Below are 19,117 nucleotides of genomic sequence, written 5' to 3' on the forward strand. Positions count from 1 at the left end.
CGAGACACATGGCATAAATGTACGTCATGACTTTAAAGTGTCACTGCGTCTAGAGACGCAGTGACAGAGGGACGATGTCTGCTGTCCCTGACAGCAGACATGTCCCTGCATGCCCAGGGGTGGCTGCGATGCCGCCCCCCCATCGGCGATCGCTGTGATTGGCTGTTCAGTGTGAACAGCCATTCACAGCGTTTTCCTGTGTTACCAGCGAATCAGACGCTCGGTAACACAGGTGTCAATCACCGCCGGGCGTCAGGGGGCATGAGGGGGTCATCGGTGACGACGACACCTCACCCCACCTGCCCCCAAGGTTGTGATTGGTCCGTCGGACCGACAGCCAATCACAGCCAAGGCGCGACATTTAAACTAACGGTGACTGCGCTGCAGACGCCATTCCGGTCTGGAATTGCGTGCAGAGCGGTCACCGTGCCTATCTGCCGTGATACTGACCTGATCCTTGCAAATACTTACCTGATCCTTGCAAATACCTTACCTGATCACCTGATCACTGCTTGTAGCGTGCTGGATGCTTCCTGGATCTGACTTCTTGTGACTTCCTGCTGCTGCTGCAGTGTGATAGAGAGATAGAGAGAGAGATAGAGAGAGATAGAGAGAGATAGAGAGATAGTGACAGAGAGCGCTATATTTTGTGTCTGCTACCCCCCCTTTTTGGGGGTGCAGGTTTTTTTTTTATATATATAACTGTCAGTGCTGCTGCTGCAGTGTCATAGAGTGATAGATAGTGATAGATAGTGAGAGATAGAGAGATAGTGATAGAGAGTGCTATATTTTGTGTCTGCTACCCCCCCTTTTTGGGGGTGCAGGTTTTTTTTTTATATATATAACTGTCAGTGCTGCTGCTGCAGTGTCATAGAGTGATAAATAGTGATAGATAGTGAGAGATAGAGAGATAGAGAGAGATAGTGACAGAGAGTGATAGAGAGTGCTATATTTTGTGTCTGCTACCCCCCCTTTTTGGGGGTGCAGGTTTTTTTTTTATATATATAACTGTCAGTGCTGCTGCTGCAGTGTCATAGAGTGATAGATAGTGAGAGATAGAGAGATAGAGAGATAGTGACAGAGAGTGATAGAGAGTGCTATATTTTGTGTCTGCTACCCCCCCTTTTGTGCTGATCAGTATATCTGTGCTGATCAGCAACTTTTTGGGGGTGCAGGTTTTTTTTTTTATATACAGTATACCTGTCAGTTGCTGCCAGTTGCACTGTCAGTTGCACCAAAGGTTGTGCACCTGCTGCCCCTCACTGGTAATCAGTGTCGCATCAGTGATCACCTTTTTTTTTTTTTGAGGGTGCTGTGGGGTCTTTTTTTAATTTTTTTTTTACACACACTGTGATTTTGTGGGTGTCCTGTGGCCACTGTGCGCTGATCAGTGACGTACATCACTGATCAGCTTTTTCGGCACAGGGTTGATCTTTTTTTTTTTTGATCAAATTCCTGTTGCCTTTGAGCGCTGTTCAGTGGCGGACGTTACTGACCAACATCTGTTGGCGCAGGACCTTTTTTTTTTTTTTTTTTTCTGCACTACATACACACTACACACTACACACTACATACCCCCCCGGGTTGAAATAAAGTTTGTACCCCCCCTACACTATACACGTGTTGAAACATTTCACTACCAGAAACACAAAAATAAAAATGGCATCCCAAATGTCATCCCAGTCATCCAGAAGAATGTATTCAGCGGAGGAGGCATATGCCATGCTTGCCTCTGACTCTGACACAGCCAGTGAGGCAAGCGGGGAATTTGAAGGATTCATCTTAAGCTCCTCTTCCTCCTCTAGTGATGAGGGACCCCCTCAAAGACGCCCCCGTAGAGCAGCTGAGACCCCCCCCCCCAATAATTGATCTCGTATGGACCCCACCACCAGACAATTTTGAGCCCCAGGTTCCTGAGTTTTTGGCCATGCCAGGAATCCAATTTGATTCCACAGGTCTCAGAGAAATTGACTTTTTCAAATTATTTTTCTCTGATGATTTTATAAATTTAATGGTGGACCAAACTAATTTATATGCCCAGCAGTTTATTGCTCAAAACCCCACGTCATCATTTGCTATGTGGACCCCTGTAGATGCAGTAGAGATGATGACGTTTTGGGGTCTGGTGTTTCATATGGGCATAGTAAAAAAGCCAGAAATTAGGCAATATTGGAGTACAGATGTTCTGTACAGCACCCCATTTTACCGTATGGCCATGACTCGGGCTCGTTTTGAGACAATCCTTAAATTTTTGCATTACAACGATAATGCACAGTGCCCACCCAGAGATGATCCCACCTTTGACCGGCTATTCAAAGTCAGGCCGGTCATTGATCATTTCAGTGCCAAATTTGCAGAGATGTACATCCCTGAAAAATTTATTTGTATTGACGAGTCCCTTATACATTTTAAAGGAAGGGTTAAATTCCGCCAGTACCTTCCCAGTAAGAGGGCAAGGTATGGCATAAAAATGTATAAGCTGTGTGAAAGCACCTCAGGGTACACCCACATGTTTAGGGTATATGAAGGGAAGGATTCAAGAATTGAACCGCCAGAATGCCCCCCCTCCCTCGTAGGTGTTAGTGGAAAAATTGTCTGGGATTTAGTGCACCCCTTCCTGGATAAAGGTTATCACCTCTATGTGGATAACTTTTACACTAGCATCCCCCTGTTTAAGGCCCTTGGTTCAAGAGGTACAGCAGCTTGCGGTACTGTGCGCAAGAACCAAAGAAGCCTCCCAAAAACGCACATTGCCCAAGTAATGAGAAGGGGTGAAAGCAGGGGAATATGCACCGAAAATATGTTGTTGGTCAAATATAAGGACAAGAGGGATGTCCTTATACTGACAACAATTCACGGAGACAGTACCACCTCCGTCCCTGTACGAGGTACCAGTACCCACACCTCAAAACCTAATTGTATCCTGGATTACAATAGGTACATGGGCGGAGTGGATCTTTCAGATCAGGTACTGAAGCCGTACAGTGCCCTGCGGAAAACAAAAATCTGGTACAAGAAGCTGGCCGTGTATATCATCCAGATGGCACTGTATAACGCTTACGTGCTATTCCGTTCTACCGGCCAGAGGGGGACATTTATGCACTTTCAAGAGGAAGTCATAAAGGGCCTAATATTTGGGAACCAGCAGGCAGAGGGCCCCAGTACTTCTAGTACTGGCCCCCGTATTGTACCAGGGCAGCATTTTCCTGATGAAATCCCCTCCACTGGAAAAAAGGGCAGGACACAAAAAAGGTGCAAAGTTTGCTATAAAAAGGGAATAAGAAAGCAAACTATTTTCCAGTGTGACACTTGCCCCGACAAACCCGGCCTATGTATAAAGGAGTGTTTTAAAATATACCACACATCTATGGATTATTAGGTTCATAATTTCACCGTGCTTCGGGGGTCTTGCTAATGCCACATAGCACCCACCATTCATTCCACCAGAATCTGAGCCGTAAAATCCAAAAATCACTCCTTCCCTTCATGAGTCCTGCCATGCACCCAACTGGTATTTTTTGGTCACATGTGAGGCATTGCCGTACTCGGGAGAAATTGGGGCACAGATTTTGGGGTGCTTTTTCTCCTTCATACCATCTGAAAATGAAAACTTTTGAGCCAGAACTGCATTTTTGTGTAAAAAAATGTAATTTTTCATTTTCACTGCCCAGTTGTATCAAAATTGGTGAAACCCCTGGGGGTTTTAAATGTATACTATACCCCTAGATGAATTCCCTGAGGGGTGTAGTTTGCAAAATGGGGTCATTTGTGGGGGGTATCCACTGTATTGGTGCTTTGGGGGTCTTGCTAATGCGACATAGCACCCACCAACATTCCACCAGAATTTGTGCTGCAAAATCCAAATATCACTCCTTCCCTTCTGAGTCCTGCCACTTTTTGGTCACACATGAGGCATTGCCGTACTCAGGAGAAATTGGGGCACAGATTTTGGGGTGCTTTTTCTCCTTCATACCTTCTGAAAATGAAAAATTTTGAGCCAGAACTGCATTTTTGTGTAAAAAAATTTAATTTTTCATTTTCACTGCCCAGTTGTATCAAAATTGGTGAAACCCCTGGGGGTTTGAAATGTACACTATACCCCTAGATGAATTCCCTGAGGGGTGTAGTTTGCAAAATGGGGTCACTTGTGGGGGGGTTCCACTGTATTGGTGCTTTGGGGGTCTTGCTAATGCGACATAGCACCCACCAACATTCCACCAGAATTTGTGCTGCAAAATCCAAATATCACTCCTTCCCTTCTGAGTCCTGCCACTTTTTGGTCACACATGAGGCATTGCCGTACTCGGGAGAAATTGGGGCACAGATTTTGGGGTGCTTTTTCTCCTTCATACCTTCTGAAAATGAAAAATTTTGAGCCAGAACTGCATTTTTGTGTAAAAAATGTAATTTTTCATTTGCACAGCCCAGTTGTATCAAAATTGGTGAAACCCCTGGGGGTTTGAAATGTACACTATACCCCTAGATGAATTCCCTGAGGGGTGTAGTTTGCAAAATGGGGTCACTTGTGGGGGGGTTCCACTGTATTGGTGCTTGGGGGGTCTTGCTAATGCGACATAGCACCCACCAACATTCCACCAGAATCTGAGCCGCAAAATCCAAAAATCACTCCTTCCCTTCTGAGTCCTGCCATGCACCCAAATGGTATTTTTTGGTCACATGTGAGGCATTGCCGTACTGGGGAGAAATTGCGGCACAGATTTTGGGGTGCTTTGTCTCCTTCATTCCTTGTGAAAATGAAAAATTTTGAGCCAGAACTGCATTTTTGTGTAAAAAATGTAATTTTTCATTTGCACAGCCCAGTTGTATCAAAATTGGTGAAACCCCTGGGGGTTTGAAATGTACACTATACCCCTAGATGAATTCCCTGAGGGGTGTAGTTTGCAAAATGGGGTCACTTGTGGGGGGGTTCCACTGTATTGGTGCTTGGGGGGTCTTGCTAATGCGACATAGCACCCACCAACATTCCACCAGAATCTGAGCTGCAAAATCCAAAAATCACTCCTTCCCTTCTGAGTCCTGCCATGCACCCAAATGGTATTTTTTGGTCACATGTGAGGCATTGCCGTACTCGGGAGAAATTGGGGCACAGATTTTGGGGTGCTTTTTCTCCTTCATACCTTCTGAAAATGAAAAATTTTGAGCCAGAACTGCATTTTTGTGTAAAAAAATGTAATTTTTCATTTTCACTGCCCAGTTGTATCAAAATTGGTGAAACCCCTGGGGGTTTGAAATGTACACTATACCCCTAGATGAATTCCCTGAGGGGTGTAGTTTGCAAAATGGGGTCACTTGTGGGGGGGTTCCACTGTATTGGTGCTTTGGGGGTCTTGCTAATGCGACATAGCACCCACCAACATTCCACCAGAATCTGAGCTGCAAAATCCAAAAATCACTCCTTCCCTTCTGAGTCCTGCCATGCACCCAAATGGTATTTTTTGGTCACATGTGAGGCATTGCCGTACTGGGGAGAAATTGGGGCACAGATTTTGGGGTGCTTTGTCTCCTTCATTCCTTGTGAAAATGAAAACTTTTGAGCCAGAACTGCATTTTTGTGTAAAAAATGTAATTTTTCATTTGCACAGCCCAGTTGTATCAAAATTGGTGAAACCCCTGGGGGTTTGAAATGTACACTATACCCCTAGATGAATTCCCTGAGGGGTGTAGTTTGCAAAATGGGGTCACTTGTGGGGGGGTTCCACTGTATTGGTGCTTGGGGGGTCTTGCTAATGCGACATAGCACCCACCAACATTCCACCAGAATCTGAGCTGCAAAATCCAAAAATCACTCCTTCCCTTCTGAGTCCTGCCATGCACCCAAATGGTATTTTTTGGTCACATGTGAGGCATTGCCGTACTCGGGAGAAATTGGGGCACAGATTTTGGGGTGCTTTTTCTCCTTCATACCTTCTGAAAATGAAAAATTTTGAGCCAGAACTGCATTTTTGTGTAAAAAAATGTAATTTTTCATTTTCACTGCCCAGTTGTATCAAAATTGGTGAAACCCCTGGGGGTTTGAAATGTACACTATACCCCTAGATGAATTCCCTGAGGGGTGTAGTTTGCAAAATGGGGTCACTTGTGGGGAGGTTCCACTGTATTGGTGCTTGGGGGGTCTTGCTAATGCGACATAGCACCCACCAACATTCCACTAGAATCTGAGCTGCAAAATCCAAAAATCACTCCTTCCTTTCTGAGTCCTGCCATGCACCCAAATGGTATTTTTTGGTCACATGTGAGGCATTGCCGTACTCGGGAGAAATTGGGGCACAGATTTTGGGGTGCTTTGTCTCCTTCATTCCTTGTGAAAATGAAAAATTTTGAGCCAGAACTGCATTTTTGTGTAAAAAATGTAATTTTTCATTTTCACTGCCCAGTTGTACCACAATTGGTGAAACCCCTGGGGGTTTGAAATGTACACTATACCCCTAGATGAATTCCCTGAGGGGTGTAGTTTGCAAAATGGGGTCACTTGTGGGGGGTTCCTAAATTTTAGCATCTTATGGTGCCTAGAAACCTACATGGTGCCTAAAAAATAATCTCATAAAAAGGAGGCTCCAAAATCAAGTAGGTGCTCCTTCTATTATGAAGCCTGTGGTTTGGTCAACGTGCACACTAGGGCCACATATAGGATATTTATGAAAACAAAAGAATTGGGGGAATCAATTTTTAGTCACATTTCTCTAGTAAAATCTATTGTGTTCCTTAGAAAAATGTATTAAAATTGCAAACCTGCAAAAAAAAAGAAATTTTGAAATTTCACCTACACTTTGTTTTAATTCCTGTGAAACACCTAAAGGGTTAACAAACTTCCAAAATGCTGTTTTGAATACTGTGAGGGGTGCAGTTTTTGAAATGGCATCATTTATGGGGGTGTCTCACATACAAGTCCCTCAAAGTCACATCAGAACTGAACTGGTCCCTAAAAAAATCAGTGTTTGAAATTTTCTTGAAAATTTTAGAATTTGCTATTCATATTGTAAGCCTCCTAGTGTCCAAAAAAATTAAAAGGAAGTTGAAATAATGATGGAAACATAAAGTAGACATATGGTCTATGTTAGTTATTAACTATTTTGAGTGGTATGATTATTTGTCTCACAAGCAGAAAATTTAACATTTTGCAAATTGCTAAATTTTCCATTTTTTTACGACATTTTGGTATTTTTCACAAAAACACACAGACTGTATCGACCCAAATTTACCACTAATTTGAAGTACAATGTGTCACGAGAAAACAATCTCAAAATCACTGGGATAAGTAAAAGCAAAAAAAAGTTATCCCCACTTAAGTGATACATGTCAGATTTGAAAAAAAGGGCTCTGTCAGGAAGGCAAAAACATGCTGTGTCAGGAAGGGGTTAATAATGCGGTAGCCGGCGATAATGGGCGCGGATGTTACAACATCCCGCCCTATGTGTTTGGTGATCTTTGGTCACTTAATACAATTTGATGTTTCAGGGAGAATAGCCATGTTTCACAGACAGAAAATCTGACCAAAACCTTAGTATGACATTTTATGCAGCACGATTACAGATTGTCCTGATACTGGGGGGTAGATTTATTATAGCGGCGCTAAACGCGCCGCTATAACACTTCCTACTTTGCCTCATTAGCGAGGCGAAGCAGGAGGGGAGACCGACAAGATGTATTAACATCATGCCCGCCGTAGTGGGGGAGCGCTAACTCCCCCCTCCGGCGATGTCCCCTCCTGGAGACAGCGCATCAGTTAATTTATACAAATACAAATTTAAGTTAATAGGCATTTAAACATTACAAATTGCTCATTGTTAAAGCATCTGCTTTGCCGCCAAGATTGATCTTATCCAATCAGTCAGACCAGTTCAGGACATACAGTGACAGATCACCCCTCACCATCAGCAATAACCTGACATCACATACCATATTAATTTTATATAACACCTGTATGAGTTGTTGGGCTAAGATAATAGAACCCCTAACTGAATATTTTATGCAAAGCTGATCATCAAGTTAAATCTCAGCAGTAATAATCATTTTATTAGGTGCATATAATTCAATTCAACACTAACACTTTCTGTACTAGAAATGCCCTCAGCACAGAATATACATTTTTACTAAGTATAATTGCTGACAATTAAAATAACTTCTACTGAATACACTTCGCCAGTCACTGATTTGGAAGCAGTTACAATATCTGTCCAGGAGTGAAACCGTAGAGTCAGAGCCGGCCCTAGCCTAAATTACGCCCTAGGCAAGATTTTGACTGTTGCCCCCTAGCACCGCCACTAGTTCCGTCTCTGACCCTGCTCCCCTTTCCCAGCATCAGCAACCCTCATCATAGCAGTCAACATTTTGGTGCTCCTACCCGCAATATTTTAAATAGAAACAGCGCACCCATTCGGTGCGGAGCCCAAACAGGGGTGTGTTCTTGCTGGGAAGGGGCATGGCCACACAATAGTACCCCAATTCAAATTATGCCACACAGTAGTGCAACTTTATTCACATTATATCATGCGATGGTGTTCCTTATTTACGTTACATCACACAGTAGTACCACTTTACCTTATTTACATTACTCCTCATATTATTCACATTATACCATTAGAAAAAAATCCTGAGAAAATATTGTATTTTAAGCACCTCAATGGCCTGTGCTGAGCAGAGGAGAAGAGCTGCAGCTGCTGCTATCACTTAAGGGGACGGGGCCCGGGGCCCCCACTGGGCCCTTCCATCACACTTTGGCCTGGGTAATTTGGACCCCCTACCCCTTTTTCTCGGCCCCCCTGATAATACCACACAGTAATGCCCCTTACACATGACACACCTTATTAATGTCCTTATAACCATAATGCCCCTTACAAATTATGCCAACCTATATTAATGCCCTTCATACACATAATGACACACATAATCCCCCTTACACATATGTCACACATTATTAATGCTCTTATACACTTGACACACATTATGCCCCTTACACATATGTCACACATTATTAATGCATTTATACATGACACACATAATGCCCCTTACACATATGCCGAACACTATTGCACAACCAAACCACCCGCAGACAGGACTCGCACAGCCGATAACAGCCTCACTCACACACACAAAATAGGCATGCTGCATATCATTTTAATCAGCAGAAGCTGCTGATGCCCCTAGGCATTCCAAATGCCCTAGGCAATTGCCTAGTTGGCCTATGCCTAAGGCCGGCTCTGCGTAGAGTCTGCAATTTACATGCAATAGCAAAAGAGAGAGTGCAGGATGAGACAACTATTTAAACTGCCCGGACTATTCATGTTACTAAATCATTATAATTAAAATAGAATTTTTAATAATATTTGAAACATAACTGCAATGAAATCACACACCAGCCAAATAATTTTGAATTAAATAATGTGATATTGAAATAAAACAGAAAATGTGATTTTAATATCAAGGAACCCTAATGCCAGTTGAAATAATCGTCTCTATGTATTAATTATGCATTCACTCCTCTTATTAAAGCAGGTCCAGGGGTATATTTATTTAAAACACGTGGCTTTGTCTGCTATATTTTTTAAACAGTAATAGCAATCAATGCAAAACAAGCCTGATTTAGCATCTGTTACTAAAGCCATTTTATATCAGTGATCAAGGCTGTTAAATATGGCGGGTTTAAAATCCTGCTGTTTATAAAAGAGGAAAAAGAGTTGGTAACTGTTCCTCCCTTCTGTCGCACTGTATAAATATGCTTATGTGCTGATCTTATGACATGACTAATTCCAATGAACGTGTGTACCTCGCTGCCAGAGAAACCTTATTATAAATCAATACAGGCTCTTCCAAGCATACCTAGAATTAATGTCAGTGCATTTAATGTGGGCTGGGACTAAAGTCCTATACACACCGGGGCAATTTTGAGCTGAGAGCAGATCACTTTAACCGTTTGAGTAGCTTTCAGCTCAAAAAAATGCACACTCCCGCATCATCGCCGCCCGCCGCCCATCTGCTGGGATTACGATTTACAGATCTGTACTATAGAGCCTTACCTTTACAGTCTATTTTTTTATTCAAATTCGATGCAGTGGATTGAGATGGAATCGAATGCGTTTGATTTTCATTCGATTTGGCTTATATAAGCAAAATCAAATAGAAAAACAGACTACACTGAACCAGGTGTATGGGGCATAACAGGCTAATTCTGGGTTTTCAGCTTCAATTAATATCCACAAAGCGCCAGTGCGCTATTCGTGACACTGGCTCAGTTGCTGTGGCAACATTTATTGATCAATTTTAGCATTAAAGTTTTTTTCATCACCATGAGAGACTCTTAATAATAAATAGGTCCACACCGTTTTGTAGTAAAATGGGGAGAGAATCCAAAAGTAAACTGTTTAAATACGCACACTTACAACCCTTTTCTGTTGATCACTATCTCTGTAAACCACTAATCAGCGCAGCATTACAGAAAGTGCCCCCTCCATTAGGGTAATGTAAACAGTTTACATGTAGTGGGCCTAATCTGGGTGAGAGTCAAACACTTCAGTCCAGCTTTGACTAGAACCACTTTTCTCACCTTAAAAAAACAGAACACCCAGGCAGGCTAAGTTTATGGAAAAAAAAAATTCCAAGACATTAATCACCCTTTTCAGCTGGCAATATCCTTATCCAAACACGTACAGGAGGCTTAGCTGGTTCTCCATAATTCTGCGGGCGTCAAGCTTATATGAATTATTTCCATCTGGTTAGAGACACACACTAGTATATTTCCAATGCTTCCAGAATCAGACCAGGCAGGCAAAAAAATCATTCCCCTGCTGAAAATCACTCAGCAAAGGGACAATGAAAGCATATAGCTTAGTGGGTGCCCAACTAACATATAAGTACCGTTAAAAGTATGATACAAACTCAGAGGCGCCATTACCATCACCCTGCTGGGATTGCTGCCATCATCGAAGCAGGGACACTGGGAAGAGGAGATCCTGTGAGAGCCATGGCTGGCTTCTCCGCTGAGGCTGTGATTGATGCCATTACCGCCGTTGCCAACACTGCTAGGGTGGCAATAAGAGGCAATATGGCAATATGAGGCAATATGAATGGAGGGGGCGGTCACTTCTGTATTAGCCTAGGGTGACTGGAACCCTTAATCAGGCCCTCAGTGAGAGGTTATTTACTTCACATTGTGTCTAAATGTGTAATGACACAAATGGATCACTTCATTTTTAGTTTATTTTCCAATCCCCAGGATTGGCAGTCCCTGTTCCCATATAATACAAGGCTTATGTGTAGAGCATTTTGTTCCTGGCAAACAAAATTGCCTCTTACTTTATTCCATCCTACCTGACATCAGTTCTTAGTCAGGTCCTGATGGTTCTGCCATGCATGCTGCTAAGTACCAATGTTTGGTACTTGGCATGTGCGCTGGACCTGACTCCTTATGTGCAATAAGTGTTTGCAAGATTAGTAGTACTACAGCATCCTACTGGAGAGCCAATGGTGCAGCAGATGATCCATTAATGTATCCTAGGACGCAGCTCAGATCACTAATGCAAGCAGGAGGCATAGTGCGGTTAGGAGGGGCCAAGAGGATAGGTGTGTCTTCTACTAACAATATAAGGAACCCTACAGCCCCATGTCCCACATACCTCCCCACTCCTGTCTGCCTCAAAACCAATATGACATACTTATTTTAGTATTAACTACTAAACTTCAAAGATTGTCCATTGTATCTTCTTTACTGTCCTGGTTACTGCTCACTTCTAGCTTCTTTACACTGACATCTCCCAATGCCAAAGTGTCACAAAACTAGGGATGCCAATCCCGGGCATTTTTTCAATCCCGGGATTGAAAAATGCTCAATCCCGGGATTCCCGCATGTCACGCGCGTCTCATACCCACCCCCACACCGGCCGGCCGCTAATGTAAGTAAATGTGCGGGTCGGGTGGATTGGTTTCGGAGTGGGTTCGGAGGTGCACGGTGCCTCCAGGCTCGTGTACCTCCTTCTTAGCAGACAGCACAGCACCCGGAGAACGAAGAGGCAGGTCGGAATGGAGGCAGGCAGGCGCGCAGAGGAGCAGAGGCAGGCGGGCGTGCGGAGGAGAGTGGAAGGGGGCGGCACAGGAGAAGGCTGCGTCAGATTGGGCGGTGTGGCCTGCGCAGCGTGACCTCTACTGTCACGCTACACAGGCCGCACGCAGGGGTCAGGATTGGGGAACAGCCGGGCAGCGTCTGATCGAGTGCTCAGACGCTGCCCGGTATTAGACTGCGCATGTGCAGTCTAATCCTGAAACCCGATCGAAATCCCAGACTTTTTGAGGCCAAATCCAAGGATCCCGCCGATCCCGATCCCGGGATTGGCCACCCTACACAAAACTAAGAGTACTGGGAGGAGCTGGGTGCTTCTCAAAATTGGTCCTGATTGCTCAGGCTATACCCCAATAGCAAGGGTTTTGCCCACGCAAGCCCTGGCACCCTAGGCTGCAGCTTCTCATTGGGCTCCATGCCAGTACCATTGGACTAATTACCGGGGTGCAGGGATAAAGGGACAGTAAAGTATTTTTACCTAACTGCACTGCACACATGATAATATGAAATCACAACCCAGCCTGTAACTTCACATTTAGGTAGCTGACTGGCTTCTGCTTTATTACCTTCCACTTTATCACTGCTCCAGTGTTAATACATCTGCCCAAATGGTTGCCACCCCCACTGTCTTAAAGAAGGAGCAAGAAGACAATCCAGGTAAGTGCTGGTGACAGAAACACAAGCTACTGCTGCAGAGATATAGGGGGGAGAGGCACAGGCCGTGATACAGGAAATGGTGTGGCGCCAAATTATTGCCTTGCCTTGATTGACAAAAATTCTAGTTTCAGGCCTGCTGTTAGAGGGAGATGCAGAATCCCTATTTGGCAATGGCTGCATGCACATGTTTGCAAACCTTCAAGTAAAGTGAGAAACCCTTTACATGTTTAGATAAATTAATAATGAATATTGCCCTTTTAAAGTAAAGAATTGATCCTGCCCCATTTAGATAATTAATATTGCTCTCTTTAAATAAATAAAGAATACATTTCCATCAATAAAAGTGAAAAATACATAATTAATATTGCCCCTTCAGATAAATAATACATTTTGCCCACTTTAACAAACTCATTTTTACTGCTCACTATCAAGAAATAAGCAAACAATGAAATATCGCCATAGTTATAAAAATCAATACTGTCCCCTTTAGATAACTAAATTATAAATATTGTTGGCATCCAAATAATTATTTTTTACCCTTTAGATTAATGCATCTTTAATATTGTACGCTTTAGAAACATAATTTATATGCCCTTTTAGATAAATAAAAATAAATATTCCTTTCAATATTTTAATATAAATTAATGTGTATTGCCTTTAAAAAAATATAATAATACTACTGCACATTCAAATAATGGATTAATAATAACCTTTTAGATAAATAAATAATACTGATGATTTATACTTTATAAATAATTATACTAGAAGACCAGGCCGGTACTGAGAAGCACTGGTTTTGTGAAAAATTGAAATTATTTAAAAAAAAAAAATACTTTTGTTTAGTTATTTCTATATGCTGCCTGCTACGAATTGGTGGAGGTAATATCACTGTTTGTTTCAATTCCAAACAGAGACATTGTTGCCATTTGCTTGTCTGGCATTTGATTGACGGATGGTTTTCAAATTATTAAAAGACACTTGTCATTTAATACAACTGAGTCTGAGTTACACAATTGAGCCTCTTTTACAACTGGCAGCTCATTGATATTTATCTAAAATGGACTGACTATACCCTCTGGTCAAATTAAATGAGCCTCTGGAAGTGATCAAGTATTATTCGGTATATGTATTAATTGATCAATTTATATTTTAATATATGTATTGTTCTGTTTGTCTATTTAATAAATTTTAATTTAATTATTGTGTACCTTCGAGCACCCCTTGCCTCTTTCCTTCTTTGTTTGCCAGGATAGTTTATAAACAGTTTGTGTACTTTTTAGGTGTCAAAATTAGTATGGTGGTTATAGATATGGTAGTTTCAAAATAATGAGGTTTTATTTGGGGATTTATTTTTATTGAATATGGTTTACAAACTGCACTAAATAAATAAATAAATAAATAAATAAATAAAATCCCAAACCATTTAACTATCAATACTTAAATCAAAGAATGGGAACATCTTTTAACAATCCAAAAAAAATCAATAATGACAAATATTTGCACACTACAGGATTATGGAGACATAAATAAATATTGGCAGAAAAAAATTGAATAGTAGCATGAAGTGTCACATTTTTTCATTAAAACACTTTCTTGCCCATGTCATAGTACATTGTGGTGCAGTGGCGAAAGTTCTTCCCGGTTGCCTAGAGGAACCATAATTATTGGTGCCCCCCACCACACACACACAGCACCTTACAGTATATATGTATGCATGTATAAAGAGACTGTGACATCTATGGTCCTGCGAGTAGGGGGAATCAGCCACAGATGTGACGGCTTTCAATGAACTGATCAAAACTTGCAGGGGAGGAGAGGGGCCCCCTTGGGAGCAGAAGCCCAGTAGCAGATGACTTCATTGCCTCCCAGAGTTATGCCTCTGTTGTGGTGTGTGTTTTTGATCACCAAATTGTGAAAAATAATCAATGATCCACAACACCTAAATGTCCGTCTGGAGAAATTTTATCCTTACCATTTTCTAATAAACTTGCGTCAGGGATTATGGGTCAAGAATACTGTGTTTAGACCGGGCAGTGGCACAAGGTAGGATGTTTAGTACCTGTGCCTAGTTTTGTGTAACAAAAACAAATACGTTTTGAAAACTGGATGAGGTCAATGACGCCATGAATAATGGTTTTCATACATATCTATTTATCAGCAGAAGATTTAGGAGAAATACATACCGTATGTGAGAAGAAACCAGACTGCACTGTGCAGGCATCTAACCAGGCCTACCCTTTACTTCTTGAAACTCTCCATGCAGAAGAGGAATTCCATCAAATAAACAGCTCAGTACTTGATGGTACTAATGCAGGTCGACATGCATTACGTTGACCACTGAAGGTCGACCGGGCTTAGGTTAACACCTGAAATGGGTGAACATGGCTAAGGTCGACAGGGTCTGAAGGTCGACACTTGGAAAGTTGACAGTCAAAAGGGCGACATGAGTTTTTCATGTTTTTTTGCGCCTACTTGTGCCGAAAGGCTGTATTTTATACCCTACCATCCACTACAGCACGGAGAGAGTACATAATAGTGTACTGAATACAGCAATGCACCGTAACCCCGAGGCATGGGGAGTGCAGCGAGCCATGCGAGGGGAGGCAGGGTTACGGTGCATTGGTGTCCACTATGTCAACATTCGGGACAAAAAATACTTGAAAAATTCATGTTGACCTTTTAACTGTTGACCTTTCCATTGTTGACCTAATGTTTGTGTTGACTTTCCGAACCTGTTGACCTTAGACATGTCGATCTATTTCAGGTGTCGACCAAAGCCCTGTGGACCTTCATTGGGTCAACCCTTCCACTAAAGAGGTGTACACATAGGATGAAATGTAATAGGATGAGATAAACAGAAAGTGAGAGATTTGGTATGAAATCGCCAGTTTTTTTAAAAGCGCCAATCATTTACACTGCAAAATCAAACTGGTTTTGACTTTTGTAAATTGGCGCTTTAAAAAAACTGGGGATTTCTTACCAAATCTAATCTATCTATATATATACTATATATATATATATATATATATATATATATATATATATATATATATATATATATATATCTCAATTGAGAAGCACATAACCGAGGTAGATTCTTAGTGATGCATTCTCATGACTATTGATCCAGCCCACACAAAAGCTCCCACTGTCTTGTAAAGGTCATGGATGACCTTCAGGCTCTACAGTATTTAAAAACAATCCTCATAGGGCCAAATGTAATAGCCTGTGGGTTGATGGAAGGGTCACATATTCCAGCTAATTAGCTTTAAAATTTAAAGGAGCGATTTCTATTAAAGGCAGATGCAGCCTAGCTTTGCCTTATCAAAAGAATGTTGCTTTAAATCGTGTAGTTAAATTGCTGAAATATCAGCCCTTTGGGCAGTAGACTCGTATTCCAAACCATTTTGTTGTTTTAATTCTAAAAATCTAAAAGTCCAAATATAAACTACTTAATGCATCATTAACATTTTAATGAAACAAGATAATGCGTAACACTGTCGTAGCTTACCTAAAGGCATGGCAAGGAAAAATGGGAGCCAACACAGTACAAAGCACCCAACTACTATTCCCAATGTCTTTGCTGCTTTCTTTTCCCTGGAGAACTTGAGCAGTCTTACTGAGAAGTGAGTCTTCTGCTTTGCACTACAATTGGAAGCTATACTCTCTGGGGTGCACTTCCGGTGAATTCTCAGTGTCACCTCCTCAGAGTCTGATTTATCACATTTCATCCCACGCGTTAAAACTTTGCCCTCTCTTTTGGCCACAATGTAAACCCTGAAGTACATGATGAGAATGATGGTAAGGGGAAGGTAGAAGGATCCAATAGCTGAAAAGAGGACATATCCTGGTTCTTCTGTGATTTCACAGATTGTTTCATCTTCTGGTGCTGGCTCCTTCCAGCCAAACAGAGGTCCAATAGAGATCACAAGTGAAAAGACCCATATACAAAGTAGAGCAAGAAGACCCCGTCTTTCTGTCATAATGCTGGGGTACCTCAGTGGGTAGCTCACTCCTATGTACCGGTCTATAGATATCACACACAGGCTCATTATAGAAGCTGTGCAGCAAAGGACGTCTACAGCTGCCCATATGTTGCAGAAGATGCGACCAAACAGCCAGTATCCTTGGATTTCAAAAGTAGCAGAGAATGGAAGCACCATAGACATTAAAAGCAGATCTGCCACGGCAAGGTTGACAATGAAGTAGTTTGTCACAGTTTGTAGATGCCGGTGACAGACCACAGAAAGGATGACTAAAATGTTTCCAAGAACGCCAAAGGTGATGAATACTCCAAAGATTACTCCGACGATAATGGATTTGGAAATATTGATTGTTGATGTCTGGTGAGTGCAGTTTAAGCAAATAGAGATGGTTTCTACTGTGTTATTCTGATTAAGTAGGACCATGATCAGCAAAAATTAGGTCTGTTTTACAAATAAAAGATCAATGTTCTCACATGAGAAAACCTGTGTATTGGTTCCTATGAAAAGCACTGGAAATGCTCTTCTTTAGCCAAGATACACTCGTGTGCTGATTAGTATGCACAGCTCAGCACTCCGCCAATACGATGTTTACATTCCAATTATTTATAATTGATTGCAAGATGGTAACTGGAACTTCTTTGGACTCCTCCAGACAATTAGATGAATTACAGATGCTGTGATATTTTATTACACATCATATCTTTGATGGGAGCAAATATTTTAGCATTTCCTGTTGATCTTTCAAAAACAGCCCTCTCCTGCAAGTATAGTCTTGGGTAACATTTTTCTTTAATTGTCTTTTGGCTGTAAAAAGAAAATACGCCATCATGGACACACGCTTGTTTATGGTTTGTACTGCATGTTGCTGATTCTTCTTTACTACTCAACTTTGACACGCTCTGTGAATCTGGGTAAAGTTAAAAGAACATCTTCTGGAAGGCGGATCTTGAAGATCAGATGAATGTTTTTGCTGCATTCCAATCATCACCCTGGATACTGATCTAGAACAGCCAATGTCCAATAGGCTGACTGGTGAAAACTGGAAAACTGGTTAGGACACTGAGATCTTCTCATGTTACTCCTAATAAAAACCTGAAAAAAAATAAAGAAAACTGTCAAACTATTTTCAGAAGTTGCACTTTTAATGTCAACAAATAAGAAATACATTTCTTTTTTAACAAAATGTTTTAAGGGAATATTTATTAAACAAACATTTGTGCGATATCCCATGAAACAGTCATTTTGAGGGCTACCTGCATATATTACACATCCCCAGGAAGCATAGGTGCCGATTTATGTTTTTGCTGGTGGGTGCTCAAGCCAAAAATATAGAGGAGTGCCTTCATGTGGAAGGGGTGTGGCCACAAAATAATACCAATTTATATTACGGAGCACAGTTTGCAGTATTCAAATTACGGCAACAGAGTTCCACATCCATAAATGCTCCCACAGTGCAGGTACATAAATGCCCCCACAATGCAGGTACTCCGCGGACAGAATACACTCTTTCCGGCATACTGTTTCCCAGGTGGCGGGTCCGGCAATGTGGGTGCTGCAGTTGCAAATTAGCAAGTTTATATGGCGGCCCAGCAGCGGGACTCAGGCCCGTGGGTGCTCAACAATTTCCATGGGTGCTCGGGCCCTTGAGCACCCACAGAATCGGCACCTATGCCAGAAAGTGTGTATGGAGAACCACAGCAGATATCTCTAACGGCTGCTGCGGCCCACCATTTTGTTTTGCAAAATTTACTCCCATATATGGACTGCTAAATTTTTAAGTTATGGAAGTAGCAAATGCCATCTGCCAATGGTTTTAGACATTGTAGTTTATGGGCTACATTTCCCAAAGGTTTATGGGAGAGGAGTACGTGGGCATCTGATGACCACACATGCGCAGTGCTTGGCTGAGTCCTGAACCCAAAATTATATTGATTGCATTAGTACTTATTGGAGCTTGTCTAAATTCTTTATTGACCATTGACCACACACATTTGTCGAATTTGTCGAAATGTGTGTGGAGAAAAAGAAAAAAAAGTCAACCTTCACAGCTCTGGCTGCTGGCAATTTATATTTGTTCATGTGCCAGTTATTCGCGGCAGTCAGTAGAGCATTTGTTTTATATGTTGAAATTGTACATTTGAATGCTACTAATCCACTGGTAGAATGGAACATTAAAAAACATTTTCTTGGATCAAGGCAGCAATTTCAGGCAGCATGTATTGGAGGCAACATATGTCAAGATTAGCCTTAAAATTAACTTAATTAAAAAGCAAAATACATTTTTCAATAAGAATTTTAAAATTAATGTTGTGGTTTATACATACTTAGATATAGTGTTGTATAAAGTGACCATTTGGGTCTATGTCTATATAAATATTTTGACTGCGTTTGTATGAATTAACAA

At 41.7% G+C, this 19,117-nt stretch overlaps 1 protein-coding gene across 3 annotated transcripts in view; it reads right to left on the reverse strand.

Moving 5' to 3' along the window:
• ADRA1A (adrenoceptor alpha 1A) overlaps positions 1-19,117 on the reverse strand; it is a 110,672-nt gene that overhangs the window by 11,219 nt on the left and 80,336 nt on the right. For all 3 annotated transcript variants that reach the window (XM_083184468.1, XM_083184469.1, XM_083184470.1), the window contains exon 2: positions 16,239-17,805. In XM_083184468.1, coding sequence (XP_083040594.1) covers positions 16,239-17,136 — 898 coding nt within the window. In that variant the 5' untranslated portion in view covers positions 17,137-17,805. The remainder of the gene's footprint in view (positions 1-16,238; positions 17,806-19,117) is intronic.

This window comes from Crinia signifera, chromosome 4, assembly GCF_055691185.1.
Source record: "Crinia signifera chromosome 4, ASM5569118v1, whole genome shotgun sequence".
NCBI lineage: Eukaryota > Metazoa > Chordata > Amphibia > Anura > Myobatrachidae > Crinia > Crinia signifera.